We start from the raw sequence: 16,082 nt of genomic DNA, 5'->3' as shown, positions 1-16,082 counted from the left end.
TTTTTTCAAATAGCCTTACCTTGCTTGAAAAAAATAATAGCACTACAATGATTAACTTGAGGTTCAAATGTAGAACAATAAAAAAAATAATAAAAAGTTCACCCAGAATTGGATTTAACAAACAGAAGTAGCCGAAGCAACGTTTAAAATGTTTATGTGACAACATGCAAGTTCTTGTGTTTTTAATTCACTGTGAAATCTGTTTATTTAGTGTTTTGGTCCATTTTCCATTCACATCTCGCGAGACTTGGTTGTGAACTAATGCCAGCGGAAGTACTTTGAGAGCCTCTTTTCCGCCGGCCATAGAGGAGCAAACGGCAGGGTAAGAATTCCTGACGAATAATTTCACTAAAGTTATCACCATCCATCCTTCCTGTAATGTCACCGTGTATCCACTTTACTGCACAAACCCCTAGGAAACACTCTCACGATTAAAATACGGTGAATATTGAACCCATGTTGATTATAGATTAAGATTTAATCGCCCCAGTATTTCGTCTCCCTGTTAGCTCCGTCACTATCCGCATGTTGGCTACCGGGACTGTACATGTATTATTACTAATGCTTACGATATACGATTTTCTCTGCTGTAAATGCGTTTATTTGTAGTGTTTGACTATTTACTCTGCTACAACATATTGTTTAGTTCACGGTTTAATATGCCTCAGTCTCTTGTCATGTTGTGCTAACTAAGTAGCGTCGTTTAGCTAGCTTAGCTTTCACCAAGTAACTAGCTTGCTACAGTGTGTAAATTGTAGATGTTTGTAAAAGTAGTTGTTTTGGTAGTCGTTCACCTTGTTAAATCAGTGAGTTTAAATCCAGGTGTGCAGAATTACGTTTTTTAAGGTGTTACTGTAAACAAACGAGAAACTAGCACTAGTTGACATTGAAATGTATGCTTGTAGGATTCCCATTTTCAGCAGATAAATAATGAACCTGACTAACTGAATCCTGTGGTTAATTTAACAGTGTTGTTATTGTGTTCTCACAGCATCATGAAGCTGAATCCATTTGTAACATCCTCCCGCCGCAAGAACCGCAAGAGGCACTTCAATGCCCCCTCACACATCAGGAGGAAGATCATGTCCTCCCCTCTGTCCAAGGAGCTCCGACAGAAGTACAATGTGAGGTCCATGCCCATCCGCAAAGATGACGAAGTCCAGGTACCGTTTGTGTTTCTAATCATACATGTCTTTTGTATTAAAATTATAAGCTGCAGCATGTACTTACCTTTTTTTTTGTGGTCAGGTTGTCCGTGGACACTACAAAGGCCAGCAGATTGGCAAAGTAGTGCAAGTCTACAGGAAAAAGTACGTCATCTACATCGAGCGAGTGCAGAGAGAGAAGGCCAACGGAACCACAGTCCATGTCGGCATCCACCCCAGCAAGGTGAGAAACTGTTGTCTCGTCTGTGAAGGCTCTCGGGTCATCTTGGAGTGGGAGGTTTGATCCCAGGGTAACTAGACTTTAACAAAGTCCTGTTTCCTTTTGGGTGTAATTTTGAATGTTGTGTAGATTCTGACACGAGTGCAGCTGTCTCAATGGAAATAATAGTGATGTAAACACTTCTAGATTAAACTGAGGGTGCGTTCGAATTATCCCTCCTATCTCCTTTCACTATCCACTTTACCTTAACCCTGGAAGCATTTAATTGACGGCCATGTTAAGAGCCGTTCAAATTCTCTGAAAGTTAAGGAAAGGTGGGTCAGTGCTTCCTTTACGAAAGGAGATGAGATATGCCGCCCCACAATTCCTTGCGGCCGCAACATTTAAAGCGAGTCGCGCATCCGACCGTTCAGGAACATTAACGTTGATCGTAAAGTGACACAGATCATGTAAAGGATAAAAAGATCAAATACATTTTAAACCAGATGATGTTTTATTCAACGTATTTCATTCACTTAAGAATGTTTTGTGCAGTTGTACATTTGTATGCTTAAAACATTATGTGTAGGTTATATCTTGCAGAAATGTAACAATTAATTTCATACAATCATGTTGATGTTGATTTCTGATTGGACAGGAAGCTGATGGTTTCACATTTGTTACTTGTAGCCTGGTATTCTATATTTCTTTGTGGTAATTAGGATTATTTCACCGGTAAGAAGGCACAGGGGAAAGTTTTATAGATGCGTTTTTTGTAGTCCATTTTCTGAACATTGTAGTTTCAACACGGCAGACCCACATCATTAACCTCCACCGGCCCGTCACATTTAATGATGTCACCTAGTGGAAAATGTGGTCAGATTGTCAGAGCAACGAGATCGCCTTTCCCTCAGTCCTTTATGAATTCTCCTAACATCTTTCCTTGACCTCATGACGTTTTCCCGTGGTTTAAGGTAAAGTGGATAGTGAAAGGAGATAGGAGGGACAATTCGAACGCATCCTGGGATTCTGTAGATGACATTAAATTTTGTGTGCTGTGTAGACTGTCACCTGTAATATGTCCTTGTTTTTGGTGTCACTAAGTCATATCTAAAGGAGCGCTTGCCCTGTGTTTCATGTATTTTACTGCTGAAATATCAGTATATTCATTTTTATTATACTTGAGAAGGTGTTTGGCTGACGTCCCAAACATTTTACAACGGTGGGATTTAAACAGCAATTACTTGTGGTGTGTCATGTTCACCCTTACTTTGAAACAACTCGGATCACAATTATTGTATCAAAGTGTGTGATGGGTGAAAGACCTGTACCACATTTTATAATCATCTACTACGTCAGGTGAACTGGTCTTTCAAATTTTGCTTTGGGGCTGTTTTTGATGTTACTTTATAATAGGGTTAGGGTCACTAAGTACATATCTTATCAGTGTTAAACATAAATTCTACTCTTTTACCCTCCATTAGTTTAACCAGCAATCCCCACTTCAGTACTCTAATGTACCGACTTGTATTTCATCACTGGTTATGATTTCTTGCATTGTCATTGTTGCGAGATTTGAACTTTGTCTTGGGATAGGAAAGATCAACACTGAAATCAGTTTTACTTTTAAAAAACCTTAATTTCTCTTTTTTATTGCAAAATGTGACCTCTCCATGAGAAACAAAAGCATCTCAAATATATAAATGGGACACTGTGTTAAACACCTTCCCAGAGACAGTCTACATGCAGTGTTTCAAACCATTTGAAGAAGAAATGCTGCCTTCATTAATCTTGTAGTTTTCCAAATATGAGATATAAAGTGTAGTTTTAGGAGATGTCTGGTTTGCATCTAATTTTAAGGAGTTTCTAGTTTTTGTTAACTAATAACTATGTTGAGCATAGAGCAGACAGACTAAACAATGACCACTTTTATTTAGCTATTTAAGTGGAATGATCCTGTTGATGTGCATCTTTGATCATTGTCACATTGTAATGATTTAATTTCTTTTCACACATGCTTATAACCTGCTGCCTTCATAACTCTGCACATCCTGACTTGCAGAAAAAGTGTGGACAATGTTCACCTGTTTACAGTAACCTTAATGACTTTAGTGCATGTGTGGAAGCTCATTAATGTCACACCTGGACATGAGCCTATACTGTTAATGTACCACCTTTACCTTTATCATAAAACAAAATCTGCTGTGAAAAAATTTTAAGAATTTCAACCTGAACAAAAAAATGTTCTTTTTTTATTGATACAATAATGCAACTGGTGCATTTATTTGTTCTTGGATAATTTCAATAAGATTTTGTTGGAAGTCGATGTGCTTTGAATATACTGAAGAGTCTCCACATGTGACTGAGGAAAGCTCTACACGGCAGAAGTTTTTTTTTGTGGGAAAGCAAACTAAAGCTTTCCTACCTTTTTAGTGATACTTTTATTAGTTAATTTTTCATAATTTCAATATTTCATGGCAACAGTATTGAGCGGTTCAGATCCAACAGAAACAACATTTTTAATTCAACATAACTGTTTTAGAAAGCTCCAACATTGAACAGGCATGTATGACACCTGGAGTCCTTAAAATTGTCAACTATAATTAATGGCTGCCTATTTTTAGGGAGATTTTAATTGCACCTACATGTTTATATTGTGGTATTGAAACAGAGGGAAAGGGTTTCCATGTCTGAAAGATGGTACTGGGATGTAAGTAACCTTTTGAGGACTGTACAGTATCCATTGCTGAATTTCATATGGCAACTAGTGAAGTCACAAAACCTTGTTTATGTGCCTCTTAATGAATTTGATAGTAGTTGCAAAGTACACTGTTTTTATTATTTACATAATTGCTACCAATGACAGTGAGAAGTGTCATGGCTTGTTTACCAACCAAGTTTTATTTATTTGCAGGTGGTTATCACCAGGCTAAAGCTGGACAAGGACCGCAAGAAGATCCTGGAGCGCAAGGCCAAGTCTCGCGCTGATGGAAAGGAGAAGGGCAAATACAAGGAGGAGACCATTGAGAAGATGCAGGAGTGAAATTGATCTTTTGATATCAATAAACTGTATAAATGGAGTTTACTTTGTCAGTGTCATGTTTTAGTTGTTTGCTCATTTGTAGGTATTTGTATTCCAAACATGCATACTTTGTAGAAGTAGTAATATATAATTGTACATCACTCATTACAGAAAACGTTATTGTGATTCGTTTGTTCAGAGCACAAATAACCATAATAATAATATGGTGCAATTGGTCAAAACCCACTGCTTAGGTGCATCTGCAAAATATCTTAACTTATTTTGGAGGTATTTGTTCATGCAGGACTTTTCTCTGGAGAAGCTAATACATCGGTACTAGTTGATAAATGGTGCCCTTCTGTTTGAGATGCTCACTACAGACTAAATTACAGTATTTTGGGACTGGTGGCTCTAAATCCTGTCCTTTGACTCTTGAAATATAAAAACATTTCAGAAAAATTAGCTTGGAAGTAGATAAGCCTGTCTATACACAGGAGCATGTGCCAATTTAAATTAAACATGACACTGGGCCTGTGTCAGAAAATGCTCCTTCAAGGGAACTGCAGTTTGCTTGAGTAAAATACTACTGATGGGTTCATGTGTTTATATAAAGATAATGAGTGTATCTATGTTTATGTTGTCAGTGAAGATAAATTTAAAAAATATTCACATTTAAGTGGGGCAATTTTAGATTAACTTTTGTACAGTTTCTGGCCTGGTTAAAGAGGTGTGTTTATATTTCAGTTCTTTTGGTTATCAAATGAGCAATGGGTGCAATTTTCTTGTTTCTACCACAGACTTTTATTACTATTACAAAAAACCTGAAATTCGTATATCAATATAACTTGGAAATTAAGCATAACATTTTGAAATAGTCAAAAGTCAATTTAATTTACCCCAAAATGTGAAGTTAAAACATGAATAATAAGGCATCTGGGTGAAAGTGAACGTACTGAAACAACCACAGACTAGATAATATGTTTCAGTCATAGGTATGGAGGATTAAAAGTGCCAAAATGATATGTATAAATATATAATTAATTAAATCATTAAATGTGTCATCAATTATTTAATATTGGAAATACATCAACAAATATATAAATAAATATATAATTATTTAATTAATTAAATGCATGTGTTCTTAAATAATTAATGAAACATTTAAGTAATGATTTAATAACAAATGCATTTAATTGATTAAATAATTATATATTTACAACCAGGACGGAGTTTAGCTCCTCCCCCTCCGCTGGATGGTCATGGCTCCTCCCCCTCCGCTGGATGGTCATGGCTCCTCCCCCTCCGCTGGATGGTCATGTGATACAGCCTGGTCTTCGACGTCTTGTGGCTCCTCTCGCAGCTGAACTTTTACCAAAGTTTCTCCATTTAAAAGTTTGTTCCCGTGAGACATTCCTGGATTAAAATACACATCACCATGGCAGAGCTGGGTTTTGTGATCGCCATGTCGGTAATGACTCTGTTTTGGGGTATTATCGGAGGAGTAGTGCCCTGGTTCATCCCCAAAGGACCGAACAGAGGGTAGGTTTGTTAGCTTCACTTTAGAAGAAGCTAGCGGAGGAAAGTTTATATTTTGTATCGTCTCGTCCCTGTCATGTGATACAAGTTGACAACATTTGTGAGAAGTTTTTTTAACACAACTTTTGCAACATATCTTGTAAAATGTAATGAAATTAAACCCTGTAATCAAATGTTTATCTCTATTTAGGGAAAGTTTGGTATTAGCTCCCTGGAGCTAATTTGACAGCTCTTCCTTCAGTGCTACAAAAACTACAGCCATGTTAGCTTTAATGGTCACATTATTGACTTATGTCCTAAGTGTTATGTTGCTCATGTATTATTTTTAGACATAAACTCGGGTGTTAATATATTTCATGGTAGGAAAATGTGTCAAATACAACTTCCCTTATTCCCCTGTTTGTCACTCGCATCACGAGTTGTGCATGTCAATGAAAGGTCTGTGATGTTCTCCATCATACATGCAGACATCTGATGATAAATAAACATACTTAAAAGTATTCTCTTTCCACAGAGTGATAATCACAATGCTGGTGTTGACTGCAGTTTGCTGCTACCTCTTGTAAGTATAGTTTGTATCGTCTTTAAATGGTTCATCTTGACACCATAGAGGCCTGATGTGTCCCAATGCACTATACAGTCTATCTAATATCCAAGAGATGAAGCAGGATTTTCTGAACATTGTGTTGAGGTATTTTAGTTTAACATCATGTCTAGCATAAAGGAAGTGCAAGAATCAGGTCTACAACATTAAAAGACAAAATATTAGTCCATTGAATGAACATTTATTTTTATTGTGATCGTTACAAACAACAACACATTCCCTTGTTCCAACTTTGAATATTTGATCATTTCCTTTTCAGTTTCTTTTTTCAAAAATAGAAATAAAATCATAACAAGTTAAGGGGTCACTGACATTTTATTTTCAGACTGTTTTATAGGCAAAACGGTAAATACATTAAATAATTGGGAAATTAATCAATTCTGATATTTCTATTATTGCAGGTCATATGATAAACAGTGTAAACAATAAAAGTACTAGAGTTCCTCTTTGCTATTATGAACAGCTATTATTATGTATTTGGGTGGTGTTTAAATGTTTCTTGTACTCTTAACTAATTGTATGGACTACTATCTCAAAGTAAAGCTTGTTTTTGGAGTTTTTTTTACTCATTAGCAAATAGAGTACTGTGTTAAATAATTGACACACAATGAAGAGCAGCTGTGCAGAAAGAGTCATGTTACATGTCAGATGGGCTGAAGAGTGCAGTGCTGTTACATCCAAGTTCATTTGTGAAAACCTATCAAGCAACTGGATGTTTAGTTATGACAAGCGTCTGCCTACATTTGTAGTTTTTGTGACAGTAGATAGAAAATGGCCCTCAGCATTGAGTGCTTAATGATGTAGGTAATTGAGCTTCCACATGTGACCATGTTGTCCTTTCTGTCAAACAGCTGGTTAATCGCAATCCTGGCTCAGCTCAACCCACTTTTTGGGCCTGCTCTGTCCACTGACACCATCTGGTACCTGAACTATCACTGGCCTTAATTCACCCATCCAGCACTCCTGATCATGCAGGTGAACATCTACCTCTGAAAATAGAAAGTATTGAATCCCCATTAGATGTGAAGTTAATATCTCTGTGTCTCTTATAGATAGTGTACTTTATTCTTGGCATTGTTTCCTCTAACATGTTTCATATTATAATTTCCGTCTGCAGTGGAGGACCCCCTGCTGCTTCATACCAATGAATGTTTGCTTGTCACACCATGAGATCATTCCTTCTGAATTGCCTTAATCTCAGACCCCACCGTGTGGTGCCCACCTTGGTGCCTTGTACAAAAACTATTTCCGAAGGACATCGGAGAAATCCCACCGACTGTGCTTTTCTGAAATACAAGTAACCATCACTTGGTGTTAGTCTGTTTATATTTAATGTATATTGTTGCTGTTGTTAATATGAATGATCGTTCATTTGAATAGTTGATGTGTGTTGTGTTTGATGTTATCTCTTCTTGTCTGGAAATATTAGTGAAGGATAAAATGCATATAAAAGTTGTAAATTAATAAAGTGAAACTGAACTTCATTGGTCTGTACATGTTGTTTTTCATTTTGCCTTATCAAGTAGGTCATTGAAATGTATATATATATTTTGTAAAGCTCATCCAGGTAAAACAATATTGTCTCCATATTAGGTGTCCATCTAAAGAACATCTGCATGTTTGTTTTGTTAGCGTTCTTAAATAATTAATGATACATGTTTTAATTACTCGTTCTTGGATATTCAGTTTTTAATTATTCATAATAAACGTAAACAGCGAAAACATGTGGCCTAAAACAAAGAGAATTTTTTTTTTTAGACAAACTTTAGGGGACAAAATCGAAAGTCGAAGTGGAAAAGCGGGCTTCCTGCTTGCCGTAGCCGACTACGTTGACAACATGGCGTCCACGGATGTCCACGTCCGAATATGTGAACAAGAAATACTTAAATATGATTTGGAAATCAAGGCTCTCGTCCAGGTACGTGTGTTTCTTTGTAAGGATCAATTGATTCTGCAGCAGTATGATCTGTGTGTCGTGTTTGTCATTGAGGAGAATCGTCTTGTTGAGTGTCCTCAGCTGCAGTCAGCTGTTTAACCCGTACTGTAGGGATGACGTGCTCATGACGTTATTAGTGCTGTAAAAGAGCTTTTACAATATGTCCATGTTCATGTACATGGACTGCTAAATGTGCATATCGAGTAGTTACGACAGTTATATCAGAACTGCACGTAGGCTTAAATAGAGGAAAGTCTTATTCAAACTCATTTCTACTTAGATAAACGTATGCATTCACTTCTTGTGTAATTAAAGAATTGACTTCTTAAATCTAAGCAAATAAATGTTTCATAATGTAGTTTTACTAGAAACATAGAAACGGAAAATCTGTAAAAGATATTGTGCAAATATAGGATATTCATATTTAATAATATATAATACTGTAATTGACATCTTAATTGACCCATCTGTCACATAACTACATTTTACTTATCATGTTACTTCAGCATCTTTTTGCACTGTTCACCACTGCACTGTTTCATGTTTAGTCATGTAAATATTAGTCTTTTCTTATTATGTTTATTGTTGATATGTAATGTTGTACCTGTACATAAGAGAGCACAGTTCACCAAAGTTAAATTCCTTGTGTGTGTAAGCATACCTGGACAATAAATCTGATTCTGATATTAAATAACATAATAGCAAAATGTAGGAAAAGATTAGAAATAAAATTAAAACATTAAACAAATTAACACAAAAATCAGTTTCAAATAAATTAAGTCAATTTGAAATGATTGAAATGCGATATTAATTGGCCAATTTATATTTTCATAGTTTAAGGTTAAAAACAGGATATTAAAATGAATATATAAATAGAAAGTATGATCGTTTGTGTGTTCAGTACATTTTTAAGAGAAATAAGTCAGTCCTTACAGTTTTTAATCTCATTTTACTATTAATGCCTTTCTTTTTTTAACTAAAAAACTATCTGATATGTTGACATGTTGGAAGTGAGATTTTTTTTAGATAATTAAACAAATCTGCAATAATAATGAAAATAAATAGAATGATTGGCAGATTAATTGACAAAAAAATACTTAGAGCTGCTTTTATTTTCTTGCTCCTTCAGTGGTCTTTTTGGCAGCTTATTCCCACCTGATGACAAGATGCACCTCTTGTCTTTTGTAAGATCAGAGCTATATCTTCTTATTGCTCTGTCAGATAACTTTATTATCCAGAAGTGTCTTTGCAGTCACAAACAACAGCAACATAATGACACATCGTGACACTGTCTCTCTAATCCCTGATCTGATGTCTCACCAGGATATTAACGAGTGTGAAGGCCCTCAAAGCCGGCTGACAGAACTGAACGCAGATGTGAAAAAGAGTTTTCACAATCTCAGATTGCGTATTCAGGTAAGAAACAATATTTTGTGTATGTGTATTGACCTCAGCACATATAAAGGAGATGTGTTGTTTAACAGGATTTAGAGCAGATGGCGATGGAGCAAGACAAAGAGTCTGACAAGCAGAACTTGATGGCTCAAGTGGAGGGACACAGAAAGCAGATGCTCAGGTAATGTCTTTAGTGTGAAATATTATATCATGATCTGACTTTCTCGTGCCTTGTGCTTTCAATTCTGCTAAAAGTGTGGAAGGGAAATGTGAAAGTTGCCTGCTTTAGACTTACATTATGTCATACTTGAAAACGTTTTTATTCAGAGCATTGGGTTGACTCTTGCACTTCTGCACCACTCCAATTACTTCATCAATCGTCTCATTTATTCTGCTTTTATCTCCCTGTGGCATTTTCTTCTATTTGTTTTATTATTAATAATGTTGTTTTCCCCTGCGCTTTTTATGTTCTCTGCTGTTCTATCTCTTGTGTTTTTGTTTTAATGTAAAGTACTTTGTGGTGTTTATCTGTGAAAGGTGCTATACAAATAAACGTACTTACTTTATAGTCATATATGCTTCATCTTTATTTTTATCCATTTTATTTTGCAGTAACCAGACAGTTTGGAGGAAAGCCAACCTGGCCAGCAAACTGTCCATAGACAACATGGAGAAACAGGCTCTACTGAGGGGACCGGACAGTACTACGAGGCAGAGGTGAGCTGACTCATTCAGGGATCAGGCTTTAGAAAACAGCCTCATACATGTCCTCAAAGTTGTGTTTCCTTAAAATAAACCTTTTGAGAAATATTGTTTAGCTCTTTTATACAAACCCCTTAACTATGATGAGAACATTTATATTCATGTTATCCCATTTGATGTCTCTCAGAAAGATGACCAAAGAGGGCCTGGCTCAGACCACCAGTGACATCACAGAGAATCTGATGAGCATCAGCCGGATGATGGCGCAGCAAGTCCAGCAGAGCGAGGAGACCATAACAACACTGGGTGAGTAAAGGAAGGAAACCACTACAAAGTGTGTTGGCTTTTACACCAGAGACGTAGCTTCCTCCTGTGTCAGCTGTGTTGTCATGGATAAGCTGTGGCCACCAGTTACAGAGTAGTGAGCAACAATCTACAGATGATCAGGTCCAGTGGTTTTGATGTATCATCCTCTGCTTTATTTTGAAACCTGTTTTCTCTTCTGTTCAAAGCGACCTCCTCGAGGACGGTCCAAGAGACCAACGATGAGTTTAAGACCATGACGGGGACCATCCAGCTCGGGAGGAAACTCATCACCAAGTACAACCGCCGAGAGCTGACAGACAAGCTGCTCATCTTCCTGGCGCTCGCCCTCTTCCTCGCCACCGTCCTCTACATCCTCAAGAAGAGACTGTTCCCCTTCTTGTAGACCAGGTACCTTCTGAGGACTCTTCCCGGTCCACAAACAGTACTTTACATAGTCAGCCTGAAGGATGTAAACAACTTTGAATGCTGCTTCTCACATCAGTGTCTGCTCAGAGGAGTGTGGACGACTCCCTCTGCTGCTCTGTGATGCTGCACAAAGAGGAAGAGAAACCTACACAGTGTCCAAACAGTGTTTAATTTATTAAAGAGTTTAATTTATCACTAAATAAGAAAGGTTAGCTGTGTGACAGTAATGCTGTGCATTGCTTCTGATGAAATCAGTTGATTTGAATTGATTTATGTAATAGAGACGATAATCCTGTTTGTAGCTCTCACACACCTGAATCAGTGGCTCTAAGTTTCTCTAAACTCTGCCACGAGTGCGGATAATGACAGCTCTGATACTCGTGTTAATCTAAGGGGAAACAATAAAATCTTCTTCTTTTTTTTTTAAGGCAATGACCATTTTAGTTTAACAAGCTTTGATTGGCACACATGATGCCAAAACATTATTAAAGAAGCTTGGAATTGGATGAATTACTGTTATTTAATAGTAGTTATATAGTCTCTGATCTTATTTTCCCTGTGGGGTAATAAAGTACTTTTGGTCTGTAGATTAATTTAAGGAAGCACATTTTGGGATGAATATTTGGACAGTCTTAGGTTTCTAAGTGAGGAGGGTCCCGTTATAGATCCAAACAATGTCATGAAGTAAATTATTTTATTGTGAGTCTAACTGTTATTAATGACCTTGTACTTAAAAAGTAAGGTTGGATTAATTCTAGCATTATAATAACTCTTTTTGGGATTAGCATATTAGGGCAACTTTCAACTTTGACACAATAAAATCCAAAGTGCAGTCACTTAGTTTACACCTCACCAGCTGAACCATCAGATCAGCACATGCACTTATACACATACACCTTGTCCTAATGTTGTATTTGACAAAAAGACCACCACAGGAGAGTGCACACTTCACTCCATCACTGCCCGTGTGAGCCGGGCTCAGTTCAGCGGCCGAGCAGTGATCACACGGGCAGAGATAGAGCAGCATGCATCCCTGCCTTTCTTCAGATAAGACCCGGAAAAGCAGATTAATCCGACCCGTTTCCCTCTCCCTTTTCCAGTGTGGGTGGAGGGTGAGGGAGGGGATATTTTTAGGTTTGTGTGGCGTTGTTATCTGACGTTGCCTTTTCAACACCTTGGGGGGGGGGGGGGGGGGGCGAGGAGATACATGACCTTGCTCCCCTTTTCTGAAAGCGCCTGGCATTTAATGTTAAATATATGTTGATGCTGTCAGTGTTGATGATCAATAAATTCCAATAATTGTTCGACATCCTCTCCAATGTGTGTTTGTATATTCTTTGAAAGAGAGAGAGAAGACATCAGAGCATGAGTGGAGAGTCCTGAGAGAAGCCTAAGCATCTCTTACTCATTGGTAAGTGGAGGCAGTGGGTTAGAGCCAGTCTGTTCATAGAACGACTCACTTAAACAAGGCCTCTGGCTCTCTGTCAAGCAAATTGGACTATTCTTGCATTTAGCACCGCGATAGTGTCAATCAAGTGTTTTGGTTTCTAGACAAGTGGACCCGGGTCTCAAGGGAGTGTACGCGGCCACAAACTCAGGCTGAGACACAGGAACCAGACTGTCTCTAAGAGATCTGTATTCATGTTTTAAAGTCTTTAGCAGAATCTCTTCCTCTCAGTGTTAAGTAGTATCAGTGCTTTTTCTAATGTGACTACAGGACATCAGCTCAAATTCTCATAAAAGCTTTTTTAAAAAAAGGATGAATCAAATACACTGTCCAAAACTAGATAAATATCCTGGATCAGGTTACGTCTTAAATGTGTTCAAATATTTACAAGAAAGATCATTCTGGACCGTTTTTGGCCGGTATTAAAGAAAATACTTTTACACATAAAACAGTTTGTGAAAATCTAAATGTTTGTTGTTCCCCCATATTCAGCATCATGATGACAATTTCAAATCCTTTATAGTGCAGGTCAAGGTCATGACTCTCAGCCATCTCCGTCCCGGCAGCTTGAAACACGACTTCAGACTGTATGTGTGTCTGACAGCAGGTTGTAAAAAGTCTAAACTTTAACAACCGTTTCACCTTGTTAAGACAGATTGAAGGAAGCCTCCTGATAGCCACTTGAGCTTTTTATCCAGACACAAACCACATGTGGGCTTCACATATGTGAAGGTCCTGATTGTAGCTCTGTATAACCAGTTTAACCATAATGTGATCCAAAGTAAGTTTATATTATTTAGTGTATTTTTTTTGTTATTTTATTTTATAAAAGTGTGAGCCACCAAAATAAGAGACAATGATTAATAATATGTAAAGTACTTAGAATAAAAAAATGCACAACACATGATTTATTAACAGGTGATAATAATATAATAAATTAGCATATATATATATATATATATATATATATATATAACGTATTTTGCCTATATGGTTATATACTGTATATCTTGGGTTGTATTTTTTCACGTTTGCCCATTGAAAATAGAGTTGGGTTTCTGTTGCACGATCTACCCCATGTGTAAAACAAAAGAAGAATAACAATAAGTCTGGAAGTAACTTGTAAGTTGTTGTGGAATTTAGAAGAAAAAAACATTAAATGAATGCAACTTGTACTTTTTATTTTCACTCACATTACAGGACTATGTGCTGTTCTTACTAAAATAAATAAAATGTCAACTTCTCAGTCAAAAAACTGGTGCTGAAAATAAAGATTGAAAAAGTAAGTTAGTTAATATAAGAGAAGCTAAACAAACTCTTTAACACGTTTAAAACGCATGCATCAAAACTATCCCTTTAAATGAATATGAGCACTTTTTCTTCACCACGTCCTGATGCCATGTAACGAAGAAACTCCGTTACTAGAGGAGAAAGAGTTCTGCACATTGTTCAGGTCTCCCACCCCGAAGTTCATGTAGTTCCCGTTGTTGTTGGATCCCGTCATGGTGGCTGCTGGGTAACTACAGGCATAGTTTGTGTTGCATCCGGGGCCGGTGTAGTTACTGAAGGCCGGATAGTTGTTATAAGTGAAATGGTTGATGTGACCCATGCTGTAAGAGGGGTTGTAGGCCGCTGTGTCCGCCGCCAGGCACGGCTTCCCGTCCCGCACCAGCACCGGCACCGACACCCTCCTGGGCGGCGGCAGAGACACCATCTCCAGGCTCTGGTCCTGCCTCTGCCGCTTACACTTGTACCTCCTGTTCTGGAACCAGATCTTCACCTGGGTCGGGGTCAGTTTGAGGACTCCTGCCAGGTGGTCTCTCTCCGGGGCGGACAGGTACCTCTGCTGCTTGAAGCGGCGCTCCAGCTCGTACACCTGCGCCTGCGAGAAGAGGACGCGCGGCTTCCGGCGTCTGCGCGGCTTTGACCGGTCCGGATCCTCCGGTTTGATCTCCTCCACTGGGACAACTGAAGGACTGAGCTCCTCTGAATACCATAGAGAGAAATATATTTTTAAAAATTACGTTTTTATTTGCGAGGGTGAGTTTTTCAGAGTTCATCCCTGAAGGTGTGGGTTTTTTTTTTTGCCGCAAACATCTAGCCTATAGGCCTAATATTATTTATAAAATAAAAAGATATAACACAATAATGCAAACAATAATAAAACACAATGATAGCATCAATCTTTAATTTATTATTTCATATTAAACTTGATTTAGTTGCTAACTGTCCTTTTTCAACAGATTGTTCATTCAGTGAAGGCCAAGGCGTTGAAAAGATATATTTGCATTTTGGTGTTACAAACAAAAAACGTGTGACACGCAATTGAAGACTTTATTTAATCGATGTTATATTCGACAATACAGCTTTGTCTTAAAATTTAAATCAACTTTCACGATCATATAAATTAAATCTTGGTCCTACAAACAACTTTCATCTCTTGTGGCTATTTGTCCTTCATTTCTCAAAAACACAATTAAGCAGCGTAAAAGCTTTTCCTTCATTCATCTTATTGCTTTAGATCTCAGAGGTTTAAAAACCATTTTGCAAATCAAAAACACAAACCTGCGGGCCCTATACTCTAGAGTAGACCTCCAAAAACATATATTTTTAAAAACCCTTTAACTCACCTTTTCTTCTTTTCGCCTGAAACACGTCGGATTTCCCATCCTTCACTAAATCCAACTCCAGGAGAGATTTCCCATAATATGTATTTGCAAAGTTGAGAGCATGGCCTCTGTCTTCTCCAAACAGCGATCCGACGGTGTTTGAGGACGACATGTCCCGGACAGGCTCCTGCTTGAGCCGGGCCAGCATACAGGAGGACGAGGTGGACGAGGAAGAGGTCGGCACGGTGCAGCAGTCCATCCGAGAGGAGACGTCCAGAGAAGACACCAAGGCATCATGACTGTGCTCCAGGTTTAATATGTCTTTTACAGAGAAGGGAGTGGACGTGCTGGGGCTGGGAAACATGGCCAATGACTTAAAAAAGTAACCTATTAACCTGTCTCATTTAGGCAACAAAAAGAGTCAACAAAGCCTCTCTCCTTCCTGGTGATATTTAGGTCTTTAAGTTTTAGTTTGATGGAGTAGACTGATCGTGAGTGAAGTGTGCATTTTGAATGTCAACTCTGTCTCCAAACTTTTCCCTTGGCCTCTCTCTCTCCTCACCGTGACGAAGAGGAGGAGGAGGAGGAGGAGGAAGAGGAAGAGGAGGGAGGGAGCCAGCCATGAGATCCTCTATGGAACACATTTTCCTCCCCCTAATTTCCTGACGTAAAAAGATGTCTGGTATATGTAGGGCCTTGATGATTTAAATCACTGCACATTTACACAACCGTCA

The 16,082-nt window shown here is 38.0% G+C and overlaps 4 protein-coding genes across 5 annotated transcripts; 3 read left to right on the top strand and 1 right to left on the bottom strand.

Annotated features, from left to right (window-relative positions):
- Positions 1 to 211: 211 nt before the first annotated feature.
- Positions 212 to 4,445, top strand: rpl26 (ribosomal protein L26). Of its 2 annotated transcripts, none has more exons than XM_020647782.3 (4): positions 212 to 322; positions 992 to 1,163; positions 1,249 to 1,389; positions 4,280 to 4,445. In XM_020647782.3, exons 2-4 carry the CDS (start codon positions 996 to 998, stop codon positions 4,406 to 4,408), a joined length of 438 nt encoding a protein of 145 aa, XP_020503438.1. In that variant the 5' UTR covers positions 212 to 322; positions 992 to 995; the 3' UTR covers positions 4,409 to 4,445. The 2 variants fall into 2 exon arrangements, with proteins under 2 accessions (XP_020503438.1, XP_020503439.1); XM_020647783.3 differs by lacking the exon at positions 212 to 322 and adding an exon at positions 418 to 441.
- Positions 4,446 to 5,696: 1,251 nt separating this feature from the next.
- On the top strand, positions 5,697 to 8,011 carry atp6v0e1 (ATPase H+ transporting V0 subunit e1). The gene is made up of 4 exons (XM_020647784.3): positions 5,697 to 5,926; positions 6,438 to 6,485; positions 7,379 to 7,502; positions 7,645 to 8,011. The coding sequence occupies exons 1-3, from the start codon at positions 5,823 to 5,825 to the stop codon at positions 7,470 to 7,472; spliced, it is 246 nt and encodes an 81-aa protein (XP_020503440.1). The 5' UTR covers positions 5,697 to 5,822; the 3' UTR covers positions 7,473 to 7,502; positions 7,645 to 8,011.
- A 304-nt stretch (positions 8,012 to 8,315) lies between these two features.
- bnip1a (BCL2 interacting protein 1a) lies at positions 8,316 to 12,606 on the top strand. Its single transcript, XM_020647770.3, has 6 exons — positions 8,316 to 8,445; positions 9,787 to 9,879; positions 9,948 to 10,039; positions 10,471 to 10,575; positions 10,748 to 10,866; positions 11,073 to 12,606. Exons 1-6 carry the CDS (start codon positions 8,365 to 8,367, stop codon positions 11,267 to 11,269), a joined length of 687 nt encoding a protein of 228 aa, XP_020503426.1. The 5' UTR covers positions 8,316 to 8,364; the 3' UTR covers positions 11,270 to 12,606.
- A 1,293-nt stretch (positions 12,607 to 13,899) lies between these two features.
- Positions 13,900 to 15,857, bottom strand: nkx2.5 (NK2 homeobox 5). Its single transcript, XM_020647741.3, has 2 exons — positions 15,370 to 15,857; positions 13,900 to 14,725 (listed from the first exon to the last, which is right to left on the bottom strand). The coding sequence occupies exons 1-2, from the start codon at positions 15,710 to 15,712 to the stop codon at positions 14,121 to 14,123; spliced, it is 948 nt and encodes a 315-aa protein (XP_020503397.1). The 5' UTR covers positions 15,713 to 15,857; the 3' UTR covers positions 13,900 to 14,120.
- Between the last annotated feature and the right edge of the window lie 225 nt (positions 15,858 to 16,082).

This window comes from Labrus bergylta, chromosome 9, assembly GCF_963930695.1.
Source record: "Labrus bergylta chromosome 9, fLabBer1.1, whole genome shotgun sequence".
Taxonomy (NCBI): domain Eukaryota; kingdom Metazoa; phylum Chordata; class Actinopteri; order Labriformes; family Labridae; genus Labrus; species Labrus bergylta.
The sequence above is the reverse complement of the archived record's forward strand: the minus strand, read 5'-3'. Positions and strand labels throughout refer to the sequence as shown.